The 15,929-nt window shown below is 47.7% G+C and overlaps 1 protein-coding gene across 1 annotated transcript in view; it reads left to right on the forward strand.

Annotated features, from left to right (window-relative positions):
* The window catches only part of LOC147750599 (band 4.1-like protein 2), a 627,758-nt gene that overhangs the window by 426,428 nt on the left and 185,401 nt on the right, over positions 1-15,929 (forward strand). The window contains exon 7 of the mRNA XM_086929700.1: positions 312-399. Within this exon, the coding sequence (XP_086785826.1) occupies positions 312-399 (88 nt within the window). The remainder of the gene's footprint in view (positions 1-311; positions 400-15,929) is intronic.

The raw sequence follows: 15,929 nt of genomic DNA on the forward strand, positions 1-15,929 counted from the left end.
ACGTGGGGGCCTGCAGTCGTGGCGGGACTACTGCAATGGTTGGGTAAGTGCAGTACAGAGATCCCGCCACGAGGGGGGCCGCAGTCATGGCAGGACCTTTACAATGGGTACGTGCAACATGGAGGTCCCACCACGAGGGCGGAGGCCCTTCATGAATCAGGCCCTAAGTCTTCAAGCTGTTCTCGTTGCTGCTTGTACAATGTCATCACCATCTAAAACAAAATGAGATTCATCTGCACCACTACAGAACACCTTAGAGTTATTGCATTTAATTTGACCCTTCTGTTAAATTACCTTTGTTTTACCTGTAGGGGTCTGACTCCAGCTCAGTCAGATATACAATATGCTGAAAATGCCAGGAAGATTTCAATGTATGGTATGGACTTGCATCGTGCCAAGGTACTGTAACCTTTTTTTTCCTTAAAACATGGCTACTTAAGAGTATATTCGTAAGATATTGCTGGAGATATCATTCTGGTCTTTCGTTTATTATGGTGCTATGATCGTGGCAAAGTATATGAAAACCTACGCTACAGATACATTTCCAGAGTTGAAAACATCGAAGAGATACCTTTTCATTTTTGGGTAAAACAAAATGTGGATGTCAGTCTAGATGGCAGAGTGGACTGGTGCTGCTTCTTGCATTCCAATGACCACAGCTTTGTGAAAACCCCTCACAGCAAGGCTGCATTCAGTAATTAGCACACAATAGTACATTATTAATCTTACATCCAGTAGCCTAAAATACACTGTTCTTCCCTTGTTTGCAGACTCTTATGGATACTGGCCAGAATAGAGCACCACATGCAACTTGAGTCTCCTAAACTTTCTCTTAGTTGATGTGTTGGTCAAGCTTTATTTGATGTCTAGCCTAGTGGGTTACCCCACTCTCCCAAGTCTGTTGAGGCCCTATGCAGTAGGAGAGTAGGATCTGCTTACTATGGTTACCCCCACTTTTGGCTGATGTTTCACTGTTTTTCGACTTTAGTCTGGCTGGATCCCTGCTATCCAGGGCACCAACCTAGCTGCTTCCTCTCTAAAATGATTGCATGTACTTTAGGTACACCACAGATTGGATTCTGGTGTACCATTATAAGTCCCTAGTAATGTTATCCTATGTACCTAGGGCATAGGTACCCCAGAGGCATCTTTGGGGCTCAAGCATGTATTATGCCACCCCTGAGATTCCACTCAAAATTACACCAGCGGTCTGCTACAGCAGCCTGTGTAAGGTGGTGCATGCATCCCTTACTTAGATATAGGTTCCCTATATCTACCTTATTTCACCACACATATAAACCTATCAGTTTACCCTATGGCAGGTCTTATCAATCCTGAAGGCAGGGTGCTGGGTTTCATGTGAAAGGGTGCCCATGCATGAGCAGGGCCCCTCTGCAGCCTTCGGAATTTATTATCCAGGGGTTGTTCTGTGATGCAGCCAAATCATATACTCTTAAGTGCATTATAACCTCACGGTAAATGCTAACTTTGGAATGGCTGCAAGGAAACATGTCGTATTTGGTGTCAGACACCTTGGAATCATACTTCCCCACCAGTTCTGGTGGCGGAGGTATGATTCCTCCCTCCTAGGGGGAGAAATGGGACTACACCGGTGCACCCGGTACCAGCTTAACGGAGCCTAGCATCACAAAATGGATGTTGCAACCACAGACACAAGTCTGGCCACCTGTTGCTGGACGAAACCTCGACAGGGGAGGCCGGACAATAGGTGTCCTGTCACAGGGAGGTGTAACCACCTCCCAGACAGGTTCTAGTGTATTGGGGCTGGGTGGGTGCACTTCAAGAATGCTTTGATGTCTGCACTGGGGGCACATTTCGTGACCCTGTTCATAGTCCAGCTCAAACCGGTTGCAGGCGCTACCAGCCCCAGCTGTGGCGTGAAACTGGACAAAATATATGGGTGTAACCTCCCCTCTATCTTGACCCTCCCATAGGTGGGTCCCCAGAGTCTGTCCCACCCCTTCCTTGGGTATAAAGTAGGAACCCCTGACTACAGGACTTTAGATTTACCTGGACGAAAGTTTGCTACAGAATCCCAGAACTTCAACTATCTACACTTCGTTGGATGACCAAAGAATCTCCCTTGGAGTAAAGGAGTTACTCCGCTGCAAGCCAGGCACCAAAGACGCATCTGTCCGGTTTGCAACTATGCAGCTCCTGAAGGACTACAAAGACTTTGCAACACAGGAGGTGGGTTTCCAAGCTTTCCCGAGGCCGATTAGTGCTCTCAGCAATCCTGAGATCCAAAGCCCTCGTGGGGACTGTGCAACCCGAACCCCTGGACACTGTGCACATTTGCAGCAGCATATGCTTCTTGGCGATACCCGAGGTTGTGCTTTGGGCTACTTCTAGTCCAAACCCCTAGAAGTGATTACACTGAAGATTACTGGCCTACACTCCACAAGTGACCCGTGGGCTGGTATTTCGTGATTCCTCTTGAGGTCCCTTCACGATCCCTTGTCCGTCGACTTGTGGGTCCCTGAAAAGGGTACTGTAACTTTGAATGGGCTTACCTGGTTGCTCCTGACGTGCCTGGACTATCCATTGCTTGGGAAGTCCTCTGGACTTTGCTGGTCCATCCCAAAGTCTTTTTACTCTCACCATGTGGGTTGCTGTTGCCAAGGCTTGTTCGTCCCCGATCCGGACACCGACCCCCCCAGTACTCAACATCCTTTGCGGGACAGCTCGCCTGTGGGCTCTGGTCATTGTCGACGTCTCCTGGTCCCCGTGGCAGCGGAGTCAAGCTTCACCTCATCACACCTGAAACACCTGACATTGGTGGGCCCCCTGGTCACCCTTAAGTGACCCAGACTCTGTCCCCTCTGCTTTCAGGTTCTTCACATCCTCGATCCAAGCTTGGATTGCACCTGACACTTTTCCTTTCCACGGCAGCAGCACTTTGCAGCAACTCGCCATTTAAAATAGCGACTATTCTCGACACCATTTGGCACCTATGCACCTGACTTTCCTGGGTGAGGTAACACGAGTACGCCGGTGCTCACATTGGTGCTGGCCTTAGAACCTTCTAAGTCTAAAAGGGTTTCCTCCAAGTCCTCTCCAAAGTGTCCTTAATCTAATTTTCCAACCTCCACTTTCCCATAGGAATGTACAGAGCTCGCGGCTGTGTTCTCACACTGCAGGCGTTCCCCATGGGTCCCCTGTGTCACTACCTTGGGTGGTTCCTTGGGGTCCCAACTATTCTACGTGCTCTAGGCACTGTGTCTAGTGAAGTCGTGGTTCTTATACCAGTTTCTAAATATATGGTTAGGTCTCCCCCTGGAGCCCATTGTATATTGTGCTATTTACTGAAGTTCTATGGTGTTGATATTGTGCATCTTGTTCTCTAATCTCATAAAGATGATAGTAGAGAGTGTTTAATAATAAATACATATATTTTATTTATACACCTGGTGTGGTTCTCCTTTCATTTGGTCATTCAAGAGGTTATAATCTGGTAAACCAAGCTGCTTTACACTCCTTCAAGACTTAGCCTGAAGGCTGCTCTCCATAGCTACCACTTGGATAGGTTTCAATAAAGGTTGTCTTTAAACCTATCATCAATAAGGGTTGTTTGGACTGGTGCAAGGTGCCCACTATTACTAGTGGACAGCATATGCCAGGCCAACTTCTCACATCTGCCACCCTACCTCTGTGCTACTTGCGTCCCTTATGGGCCAGATTCTGACTTGCGGTCTATCATTTATGACTGCAACCCACAATTGTCTTCTGAGCCAGTCCCACACAGTTTCTCCATTTCTCTGTGTACTTTTGTCTGGCTTTCTCCACCTCTCAAGGTGACAGAGAGATATTTTCAGACCTCTTTTCCCTGCTCTCCATTGGCGACAAGAGTGTGTTTTTGTTGGGGGCCGTGATGAGGGTTTCGTACCCTTCTTTAGACTCTTCTGAGAGATCCAAAATAGGTATCAATTTCTGTGCCGATCTGACATAAATAGGATGCATTGTTCTTCCACAGGTAATCTTTAATCTGTTTCATTACTCTTTTGTGTTGAAAAGTGCTGCCAGGTCATTATAGATATGTAACTTTTGTCCCTTGAGGAAGATAATGAGGACCTAAAAAGGGTCATTATTTTCTCCTTTTCATTGAAAAAGTGGCCTCTCTCACTAGTTTCCAGTGTTGATTTTGTGAGTCTTATCACGGCATATTGGAGATTCACCTGAATGTGAGAACATATTTTTTGCACATATGAATAAATATTTGAGCCACCTGCTCCCTACGGCAGCCACCTTATCCTAATATATGTCTTAATCTATTTTCAAGATCTTCTGCTTAAGAGCTAGTTTAGTACATTGTTCCTCAAAGGGCAAGATTCTGTTTCCCATATAATGTCCATATCCTCATCCATATTTGGCTCCCAATCATTGCCTGTGGTGCCTAATCCAGTAATGTCCGGTACAAGTCCTTTAAGTAGTTTTTAAAATCCTTTCTAAGTGGGTCCACCTCATTTTTAACTTCTTTGAAGAATTGTTGCATATATTCCTGCATGATAGAGACTCCGGGTGCTGGTTCTGAATCTCTCTCTGGGAGGATCTAGTGGAAGTAGTAGCTCCTTCTTGCTTGACTCCCTTGTTTCCTTTGCTTACGAGCAAGTGTCACATAGAGGCTTTTCTGTGGCTCCTGCTGGCTTTCTTCTCTAGATTAGGAGGATACTATTGACCCGGGGTTACCATACAAGAAGGTGTACTTGCTTTTATTCCCCATCGTGCTGCGAAGGTAGAGTAAAGCGGTTTTCATGGCCACTTCTTAGTTGCTCTATGAGGCTCTCCACTCCAGCCAGGCTTTGACCCCCCTCAGTTATTATTTTGATCACCTCTCATTTGTTCCCCCCTGGACCCACCAGTTTGTCAGACATTAGTTTCAACGATCGAGACTGATAGAGTAGCTAATTTTCCCAATTCAGAATATCCTGGCGCGGAGCTTCCAGTGGCATGTGTGGATCTCGTTTAAAGTTGTGGCACCTTTGTGAAGTGGCTCGGCTCATCTGCCACAAGTGAGCTCTTGTTTCTGCTCTTTTTCAAAGGCCTAACAGGTCTGGTGTGCATGGCACAAGATGTCACTTTTGCCACTATTATGCCCAAGTTTCTGCTATAGAGCCATGGGAAGGGTTGCTCTTTCAAGACCTGCTGCTAAATCACATTTGGCTACTACATGGGGATATATATTTTAAGTGGAGTTGTCCTGCTATGCTCAGCCTGTACAGCTGATCAGGTGTTTCGGGTCCTGCTCCCACTTTCCCCAACTCACTGTCTCATCCAGTCTATGGACCTGGGCATTCTCCTTTTCTAGCACAGATCTGTTCTTTCCATGTGCTCGTCTGATCTGATAGACACATCTAGCTGCAGATTCCTTACTTTTGAACTTCCAGGTGTCAGGCTGGATCCAGAAGATTTTTTGGAGCAGTACCACTGCGTGCCTGTAGGTGGCATTGGTCGACTACATGTGATGTAGTTGGCGTCGTGTTCGTAGTCATGACGTCCGTGTCATGAATATAACAGCCACTCTGGCACGCTGCCGTCAGTTCTTTTCTTTCCACACACATCCGTCGAAGAGAGCTTACCCTCCATCATTTTTTGTCAGACTTTTTTTGACTTTGTTGACTTCTCTTGGTGTGCTAGTGATATATTGCAAGAAGACCTCGGGGTTCAAGCCATGTGGCGCCTGTCACCAGGCCATGTCGGTCACCGACCTCCACTTAGTGTGTCTCTGGTACCTGGAGCGCGACCATGATATGAAGTCATATTCCAAATGCCGGGCCATGCGCTAAAAGCTTTGAGGGAGCGGTCCATAAGCTAATCACCTGGAGGTCACCCTGTCGATCTCGGTCTTGGTCAAGAGGAAGGTTCAAGTACCGCCCCAGAGAATCGAAGTCCTACTCTTCCAAGTCATTTGGTAAGAGGCATTACAGGAAACCCAAGAAGTTGAAGCATGCTTCAACTTCGCCATGTCCAGGGCGTGACGAGATGGAGGAACCTCGGCGCTCGAGGCCCCACTTCGGTGCCAGGAGCGACCCCTGCCCAACTGAAGGAGCTCTATAATGCCATGTGCCCCATATTTTGGACGCTTGACCCTGCCCCTGCGCGCCTCCTGACCCCACAGGCTCAGACAATGGAGTTCTCGTGTATTCTGTGCCTTCGGTTTCGGCCCTGGCGCCACAGCCTCCTATTGGACCAGTTCCTGGTTCCAGACCAGCGCCAGTCACACCTCCACGGCGACCTTCCTTGGTGCCTCTTCTGCAGCTTAGGTCCTCAGATTCGCCGGCACCCAACTGGAACTCCTTCCCGATCCTCATTCCTGACAACACGGAGCCAGATGGCTCCATGCCATTTAACCTGCCCTATTCAGAAGGGTTAAGGATGGATGAGGAGGATTAGAAGGGGAGCAGGACCCCTTAGAAAGACATGGAGTGGTATGAGGAACTGGGTGATGCCAGTGTACTGGTACCGTCCGAGATTCTGGCATGCTGTCTCCCCCTAACCTGGCTACGGAGGAGGGGGCATCATTCGCAATGGTGGTGTGTAGGGCTTTGGAGGTCTTGGGCCTGCAGCTCCCTATGGTGGTAGTCAAGACTAACGTCTTGACAGAATTCCTTCAGCCTGGTGTCTTCAGCTCGGAACCATTACTGCCTTTCAATGAGGCCTTGGCGGATGTTCTACTTGGCACCTAGTCCTAGTCCAATCCCAGCACAGGGGCTCTTGTGAATAGAACGATTGCCCACCGCCATTGCCCTACAACGGGCGGCCAAGTTTTCTTCACTGCCTACCCCACAAAGCTTGGTGGTTCAAGCTTCCACTTCCCGTGGCTCAATCCCTTCTGCACCCCTGGACAGAGTATCCAAGAGACTGGAAAGCTTTGGGAAGAAAATGTTCTCTTCTGCCAATATAGCATTGCTGTCGGTGAACAGTGCATGTCATTTGGGCTGTTATTCCCATTTCATATGGTACACAGTTGCGCAGCTGCTGCCCAGAGTTTCGGAGGAGGACCAGATTCTACTCTCCCAGGCCATTTCAGATGGGAGAGATGCAGCAATGTTCACCATCCTATGTGGCTTGGACATGACAGACTCGCTGGGTAGAGCAATTGCCTGGCTGCAGTGGTCTGTTTTTGGGGGGGATGTCCAAGCTAAACTAATGGACATGCCCTTTGATGGCTCTTATCTCTTTGGAGACAAAGCAGATGCTGCCCTGGATCATGTCAAGAACTCTTGGGCTACGGCCAAGTCCTTGGGCCTCACCACCACATCCCGGCCTGTGTCTGCTTTTCGCTCCTTTTGTGGCTACGGAAGGGGCTACCAACCACGCCAACCCTATTCAGGCCAGAGGGTTCTGCAAGTTCAGTAACTTCTGCGGAGCCATTGATGCAGTTCATCCCAACCCCGTGGTGGTAGAGGGCAGAAGTCTAACCGGGCGACAATCCCCTCCTCCACAGAAAAACCCTCCTAGTGTGATCCCTCAGGATCCTTCATGGCCAGTTGGTGGCAGAATACGCCGTCATCTCCACCACTGTCAAAACATCACCTAGGGCAGGTGGGTGTTGAAAATAGTCTGAAGGGGCTACTCCCTCCCTTTGAGACCACCCATCCACTCATGCCTCCAGTGTATGATTGGCTGACGAAGATCACCTTGCCTTACTCTACGAAGAAGTCAAGACTCTCTTGGCCAAGAGTGCTATAGAGAGGGTTCCCGGGCCTAAATTAGGCTGTGGTTGTTATTCACGCTTTTCTCTGGTCCCAAAGAAGGACGGAGGCCTATGTCCTATAATCGACCTCAGAGCATTGAACTCCTTCCTCAAAAAGAAGAAGTTCAAGATGCTCACCCTAGCTCAGGTCCTGGCTGCCCTAGAACCTGGAGCCTGGATGGTAGCGCTGGACTTGCATGATGCCTATTTTCATATCCCTGTCCTGCCTGCCCATCATTGCTACGTGCATACAACCAATAGGCCACGTTACATTGCATGAGATACATCGCATGCCATTACAACGCATTCATTAGAACGATAGCGTTGTTACATTGCATACCATTACAAGTAGGGGGCAAGCTGGATTTTGGAATAGTATAATTTACTTCTAGCTTCTAGCGCCGGGACACCCCCAGGGGGTAGCTGCGCGCTGTATAAGCTACTTAAATAAATAAATAAATAAAAGTGTGTGCAACAGTAGGGAAGGTGTTGGATTTAAAATCCAACACCTTCTGCCCCCTACAGCAAGTCCTTGTAACAACTTGCATTGTAATGGTTTGCAATGTAAAAACACAGTCGTTGTAGTCACTACCATCCTGTAGATGTATTCAGATTTATTCAAAGGGGCACTGCTGGAACTCTTGCAGCACCTCTGATGTTCAGTCTCCTTGAGGACGCTGCAGTTGCACTGATGTAAAGTAATTGCAACAAGGGAGAAATTGAGCACATGCTCTATTCCCCTCTGGGCCACTCCCCTGACATTTCTTATTCAGCACTCAATGCCCAAGAGTTTGGGGGTCCAAGCTTTCATGTATACGGTCCACCCTATTGGACTCCCTTCTGTAATGCCAGATAGGGAATCAAAGTTCATTAAAGTATTTGGCAAAAGTGTGTTCTCTCCTGACAGTTTGGCCCTTAGGTCCTTGAACATAGTCTATCTCCTGGACCAACACACCCACACACCTTTAGGGACATTTATTATATTTATTTATTTTATTTGCGGGTTTGTATCGCGCTCGAATTGACTGCCGGAGGAGTATCTCTGCGCCCTGGGAAACACAGCAAAACACAGTCAGAGGGGAAACCAGACGAAAAATGGATTAGTTTTGAAACAGAAAGGTTTTGAGTTGCTTTCTAAACAGCAGATGTTCTGAGCACTGTCTGAGAGCTAGAGGGAGCTTGTTCCATAGTGATGGACCAACCACAGAAAGAGCTCTGCCTCCGTGCCTGGCCTTTTTTGCGCGGGGCACACATAATAGGAATTGATTGCTTGACCTAAGGGAACGTGCAGGGGTGTAGGGTATACATTTATTATTTTTCAGATATGCAGGACCTAGTCCATTTAAGCTTTTGTGAATTAGACAACATGCCTTAAACTTTGTCCTCTGCCGGACTGACAGCCAGTGCAGTTTGTCCAAAAGAGGTTTGGACGCAGTTCTGGGGGGGGCGTTTGAGACCAGGCGGGCCGCAGTGTTCTGGATCACTTGGAGTTTGGCTAATACTCCCTCGTTTACAGATAGTAGCAAGCCGTTACAATAATCAATACGGCTAAGGACCAGGGCCTGTACCAATGTTTTCCTGATGGAGTCTGGGAGTATAGGGAAGATTTTGCGTAACAGGCTGATTACGTGGAAGCACGAGCCCACAATATAGTTGCTATGTTGTTTCAGTGAGAGCTCCTGATCTAGGCGGACTCCTAAGTTCTTTACAATCTGTTTGGGTTCGGGGACTGGTCCCAGATCATGTGGCCACCAATCTGGGGTCCAGAGGATCTTTGCCTCCGCGAACAACATAACTTCGGTCTTGCTTACATTACACTGCAGACAGTTTGATGACATCCACTGAGCCACAGCTCTCATGCCCTGAGAGAAGGAGTTTTTAACCTCGGTGGTGAGAGATTTAAAGGGAAAAAGGTGCTGTGTGTCATCCGCGTAAGACACAGGGATGAAACCATATGCTCGCATAATTCCAGCCAGTGGTGCCACATAGATGTTAAAGAAGGTTGGGCTCAGACAAAAGCCCCTTTAGAAATCTCTTCCTCCACTGAGCGATAGGCACCCATGGTGACGCATTGGGTGCGGTTTGATAAGAAGCTCCTTAGCCAGGTCAGAGCCTTGTTCTCTAGACCAATGTTTTCCAGTCGACTTGTCAAGATGTTGTGTGACACAGTGTCGAACGCCGCTGACAAGTCTAGAAGTACCAGGATGACAGAGTGGCCCCTATCCTAATACATATGTAGGTCGTCTGTGACTGACATCAGGGTTGACTCTGTGCTGTGTTTAGGCCTAAAGCCGGATTGTGAGCCCATCCAGCCCTCCTGCCTGTTCAATATACATGGATAGGTGGCGATTCACATGTTTTTCAGTGAGTTTTCCTAGGAATGGTAGCAGGGATATTGGTCTAAGATTGGACAGATCTGTACATGGAATTGTGGTTTTTTTTCTAATGGGTCTAACCAGAGCCTTTTTCCACCCTCTGGGGACCGCACCTGTGCTCAGGGAAAGATTTACTAATCTCTGAACCCCAGGACCTAGTTCTGTACCAAGCATAGGCATATTTCTTGCTGGAATAGTGTCATCTGGGCACCCGCTCTTGATTTGTGAGGTTAAAGATACAACCTCCTCTAATGAGATAGGGGGGAAAAAAGCCTAGGGTATGCGTGGTAGGGTTAGGGTCTTCCTTGATTTGTGGTTGAGAATTATCTCCACAAAAGGACAGGTTGGAGCTAATGATTTTTTCATAGATCCCATCTATTTTTTTGGTGAAAAACAGTGAGATATCATCACACAGTTGCTGAGATGCAAACTCTGAGCTCTCGCAGGCCACCGGTTTAACGAATGACTGCAGGATTTGATATAACACCCTAGGAGTATTTCCAGCAGCTTCGAGTTGGGACGCAATGTGGTTTTTGCGCGCCATACGAATGGCTTTATGGTATGTGGAGAGGGATTCCCAGTAGCAGCTCTTGTCATCAGCCAAATGGGACGATCTCTATTTCTTTTCAAGTTTTCTGGCAGTTTTTTTTAGGAACCTTAAATGCTCTGAGAACCAGACTTCTTGTTTATGTGCCGGGCGTGGTTTAAACAGTTTCAGGGGGGCAATATCATTCACTGCTGTCACCAGCGCTCCTTCAAATTTAGTCAGGGCCACCTCGATGTCTTCAGTGAGCGCAAGAGACGGTTCTACAAACCTCTCTTTAAAGGAATCTTGGGTTATTTTGTGCCATTGCCTGCGTTTACTCGGCAAGGCTATTGGGCCTGAGGGAGGAGTGCTAATGCGAGGGGTGTAAAATTCTATGATGAAATGATCGGTCCATTTTACTTGTGTTGGAGGTAGGCATTTGATTGATGGGGAGTTAGACAGGATTAAATCCAGAGTGTGTCCTGCCTGGTGTGTGGAACCGCTATTAGCTTGTTTTAGGCCTAGTAAGGACAAATCCGTTAGGAGGGATTGTGCCTTAGTGCATTCTTTTAATTCGCTATGGACGTTGAAGTCTCCCACAAGTAAGAAATCGCTGTCTTTGCTTATATGGGGGACTAATGCTTCCATTAGTGTGATGGAGAAGTTGGCACAAGGCCCAGGAGGGCGATAGACCAGAGCACCTTTTTGGCTACCTTTGGGTGCAGTATTTGTTTTAAAAATCAACAGTTCAAGTTCTGGGGTGCATAGTTCGTCTAAGATAGAAATGTTTATTTCTTGTTTATGGACTATTGCAATCCCTCCCCCTGTCTTAATAGGGCGGTCTAGTCTGACAATTTTATACCCCATCGGAATTCCTAGGGTTATGGCCGGGACCGAGGGTGGTTTCAGCCATGTTTCCGTCAGAAAACATAGGTCGGGCTCTTCAGATGAAATTAGTTCCCATACTTCATTTGCATGTTTCGATAACGATCGGATGTTGCATAGAAGGTTCTTACTCCCAAGTAATTCATTAGTACCCACCCTTTGAGTCGGAGTGGGGTGGCAATCAGCAGGATAACTGCCCTCGATATCAGTATATAGCGGATCACCCGCAAGGTCTGTGTCCTCTTTGTCCTCTGATATAGTTTGGAACTGGGTCTTGCAATGACGGCAAGAGAAGGGGCCCTCCAAGCTGGTATCTGCCCCTTTTGAGCATTCCCATAGACGTTTGTTACGTAAGTCCAGAAGAACCTGAGGGGTGTAGATAGCACGAGTAATGGGCCATACCTCTGAGTTATCAGATCTAGGTGCCATTGCCCCTGGCCCCGTCCGGTCGCGGACGGGCGCAGACGTGCTGGTCTTTGGCTCGTCTTAGGCGCGTCCTTGGGCGTTCCGCTGCGCGCAACCGCTGCGCGCTTGACCCGACAAGGGGGCTAAATAGCCCTGTGATCAGAAGATCTAGAGTGCTAACCGCTCGACTTGCTGGGAGTGTCTGGCTCTTCCTGTCCCGCCCTCCGCTCTACGGTATTGGCTACCGAGTCGGACCGGGGCGGGCAGGCTGGAATACCGAGTACAGACTACTGGAGTACAATTGAGCCCCTAGCAGCACCAGGAATTAGCGTGGGTACACAGAGTGAGTGGAGTTTAAAATTCGTATTCAATTTTAACTTTTCGCAAATAACATAAAGTAGGTGATTTTAAAATTTGTAATCAATTTTAAAAATGTGACATAGGAAATGCATTAACAAGTAAAACAATTTTCGTGCAGAGCTTCCGCTCTGAGGGTGCTTACTGGCGCCAAGCGGGGTCGGGAGACACTGCCACCGTCGTCCCTTACCGCAATTAGCCGGTGCCTCCTCGCTGCCTAAATAGCCCTATGATCAGAAGATCTAGAGCGCTAACTGCTCGACTTGCTGGGAGTGTCTTGCTCTTCCTGTCCCCCCCTCCGCTCTACGGTATTGGCTACCGAGTCGGACCGGGGCGGGCAGGCTGGAATACCGAGCACAGACTACTGGAGTACAATTGAGCCCATCATTGCCAGTGAGATCTTGCCTGCCATCCCTGATGAACTCAAAAACCCCTTTGCTCCAACAATTCAGGTCGAACAGGATGATGTGAAATACATCTTGAAACCTGGCCTAGGCACATCAGACTGTAGCCTGTGCCATGGGCACAAGTTTTATTACAAGTCATCATGTCTGAATGGGAGAAAATGTGTATTAATCAGTGTATAGACATCCTTAATAGTCATTCCCTTTAATTTATCCAAATCTTTGGAGACAAAGTTGTCTCAATGCTAAAACGTTTAAAGAAACAGCCACATTGTGACCCGTTCCCTAGACTTGCTTTCACTGGCTCAACAGCTTCCCTAACAATGTAAAATCAGAGGCTACTCATGGGATCTGGTCTGTCGACAGTGGCATCCATAGCAACCAGTTAAGCAGTTGGCCCAGAATTGTCATGGCCCCAGAGTACATGGTAGTGGCCGGGGTTACGGACAGCACCTAGGGAAACACTCTTTCACCTCTTCCTCACCCAACACTATCACTTCAAAGCCGCTTTAACTTTCCCTTGCCTCACTATGCATAGTCGATAGGAGTAGAATTAGATATTTCTCATCCGACTAGGAATCCATCTGTTTAGTTCAATGAGTACTACAAATTGTTCAAAAAGGATATGCCATGCCATTCCTATTACTCCATTATTCCCTGGTTGTATACCACCAATTCCTACTCAAATTTCAGTGTATCATGATGTTATCCTTTTCAAGGAAGTAAAGTTGCAATTTACTATAATTTCTATTGAGAATGTACGGGGATCAGAGAAAGGTGAGGTATGGCCCTAACACTATTTCCTGGTGATTTGGGGATCTTGGTCCCCTGAATTCTTAGGTATCTGTGAGATCAGTTCTGAGACTTCTTGGACTGCTCATAGTGCCTTGTGTTTGCTGTTTGCTGGGACATGCAAGTGAACACCAACTTTTTTTTTCTTCCCACTTATATTTTTCAGCTTTAAAGATCAATAGTCAGTAATATGAGTGACAATATACAAATTATATGGCAGGTCATAATGAGAAGCACTAACATGCAAAGAACAGGGGCTCGAGCGGCAAAACAATAGCGCTTCATATTATCAGGCTATACACCAATCTTGTAGCCTAAAGACTCTAACAACACAACAGTTAGGCCCCCCTTTTCTTGATTCTTGCCCTCATACACACTTGTACCCATACCTTTACTATCAGCGGAGTCCGTATCTGTACTCAGGTCTAAAAATGTATCACACACATCCCTCCACACCTGAAGGTCCTCCTCCAATTTTTCATCATGACAGCTCAACTTCATGTACACCTACTCAGCCAATGCCAATTCCTGTACATCCCTGTACCACTGTTCGACAGTGGGAGCACACTGATCCATCCAAGTGATGGCAGCCTTACTCCTTGTCAGGACCAGCACCAGTTGCAGGAATTTGTAGGTCATCTTGTGACCTTTTGGCCTCTTAACATAGCCCAACAAGCAGTGTAGTTGTGAACAATCAATTTGTAATCGCGTGGTCCTCATTAGATCCGTCAATACCTGTGTCTAGAAGTCCTGCACCATCCGGTATCACCATGCCAGATGCAAGAAGTCTGCCCGCCGGCATCATAGCGCGGGCAACTGTCCGGGTGGGGATATGCAGTGAAGACCCTTGTGAGTCATATAAGTCCTGTGGAGGAAGTTATAGTGCATCAGCTAAAGCAGGCGTTTCAGTACACTGTATGTGTGAGTTCGCAAATTTCAGTCCCTGCTCTGTCCTCTTAGAGTGACTCCAGATCCATATCCCACGTGGCTTGCTCCCTAGACAGTGGGTCCACCGCGTCCTCCCTCATCGCCCTGTACAGATGTGTGATGAACTTTCAACCTGTGCCACAGGACAGTGAGACATCAAGCGTGCGCGTGGACTGGGGTGCTGGTGGGAACGTGGGCCAGGTCAGCTTGGCCACCTTGGTCAGTCCAGCATGATGGAGAAATTGGCCAGAGGCTAATGTAAAGTCCTCGAGGCTTCTTCAAAGGAGATAACAAACTTGCCAGGGTACAGGTCTCCCAACACAGCACAGCCACCATCCCTACAAGCCAAAATGGGCATATCGGCTATCATTTGCCAAACCTGCACCAGGATTCCTGACATGGAGTTCTTGGTGAAACGGAGTGCGCCTCAGGAGTGCTTCTACATGTATGCTGTCTGTCGAACAATATAGGGCAGATCACTTGCAACTCCTGCCGCCATTAAGTCCACAGGGAGGCGGTATACAGTCACTGATCCTTCCAGCAGACGTTTTTCTTAGTTGTCCCACTTGTCAAGCCATCTAGCCGCATGCTGTAAATGTGCGGCATGATAGTGTAGGTCAAGTCTGGTAACCGCCAGGCCCTCTTTCTCGTACCGCCGGGTTAATGTGGTCAAAGCCACCCTGCTGTGGCGAACAGCCCACAATAATTATATAAGGACAGAGTTCAGCTGCTTAAAGGCCTTCTTGGGTATCGGACAAAGCAAGGTCTGTAATGTATACAGGCATTGTGGCAACACCACCATTTTGGTCACACCCAGTCTCCTCACCAGCGATAAAGGGAGTGTGTTCCAGAAGGCCACTGACTTCCATAGGGAGTCAAGGACCTTATCCATATTGAGACATAACTGATGTGACTATGTGTGGGCAATCTGTATCCCCAAATATTGGAATATACCAGTTCCCAGCACAGCCCCGACTCAGGAGACGATTCAATGGTGTAGTGACCATGGTAGCCAGTGTAAAGAACAGGTATTTAATAAAATTGAGGCTAAGACCAATCAAGTCCGCAAACTCATCTAAGAGTTGCAACAGTAGGGGCAGAACCACACGTCGCGTAGTGAAGTAGAAAAGTGCATCATCCACATAGAGTGAAATCAAATAGCGGGCGTCCTACAAGTGTATACCTGTTAGATTTGGGGGTCTCTGGTTGGCACAGGTAAGAACTTGTGACAAGCAGGGACCCTCTCCTCTAGTCAGGATAAGGGGATCACCCTTTAAAATAACCCTTGCTCACCCTTTAGGTAGTGTGGCGCAAGCAGACAAGGCTAGTCTCAGGGCGTCATAGGTTAAGCATTTTTAAAATACATACAGTAATCAGAATGACCCACCATAAATGGACACCATTACAATTTTATGTAAACTGTCTGAATCTTGCGTAAATAAACAACTGATGACTTATCTGGAGGAGAATGAAATCCTCCACCCACGTCAAGCAGGCTTCAGGACACACCACTCGACAGAAACAGCCCTACTTTCCACCACTGA

Source organism: Lissotriton vulgaris, chromosome 1_1, assembly GCF_964263255.1.
Source record: "Lissotriton vulgaris chromosome 1_1, aLisVul1.2, whole genome shotgun sequence".
NCBI lineage: Eukaryota > Metazoa > Chordata > Amphibia > Caudata > Salamandridae > Lissotriton > Lissotriton vulgaris.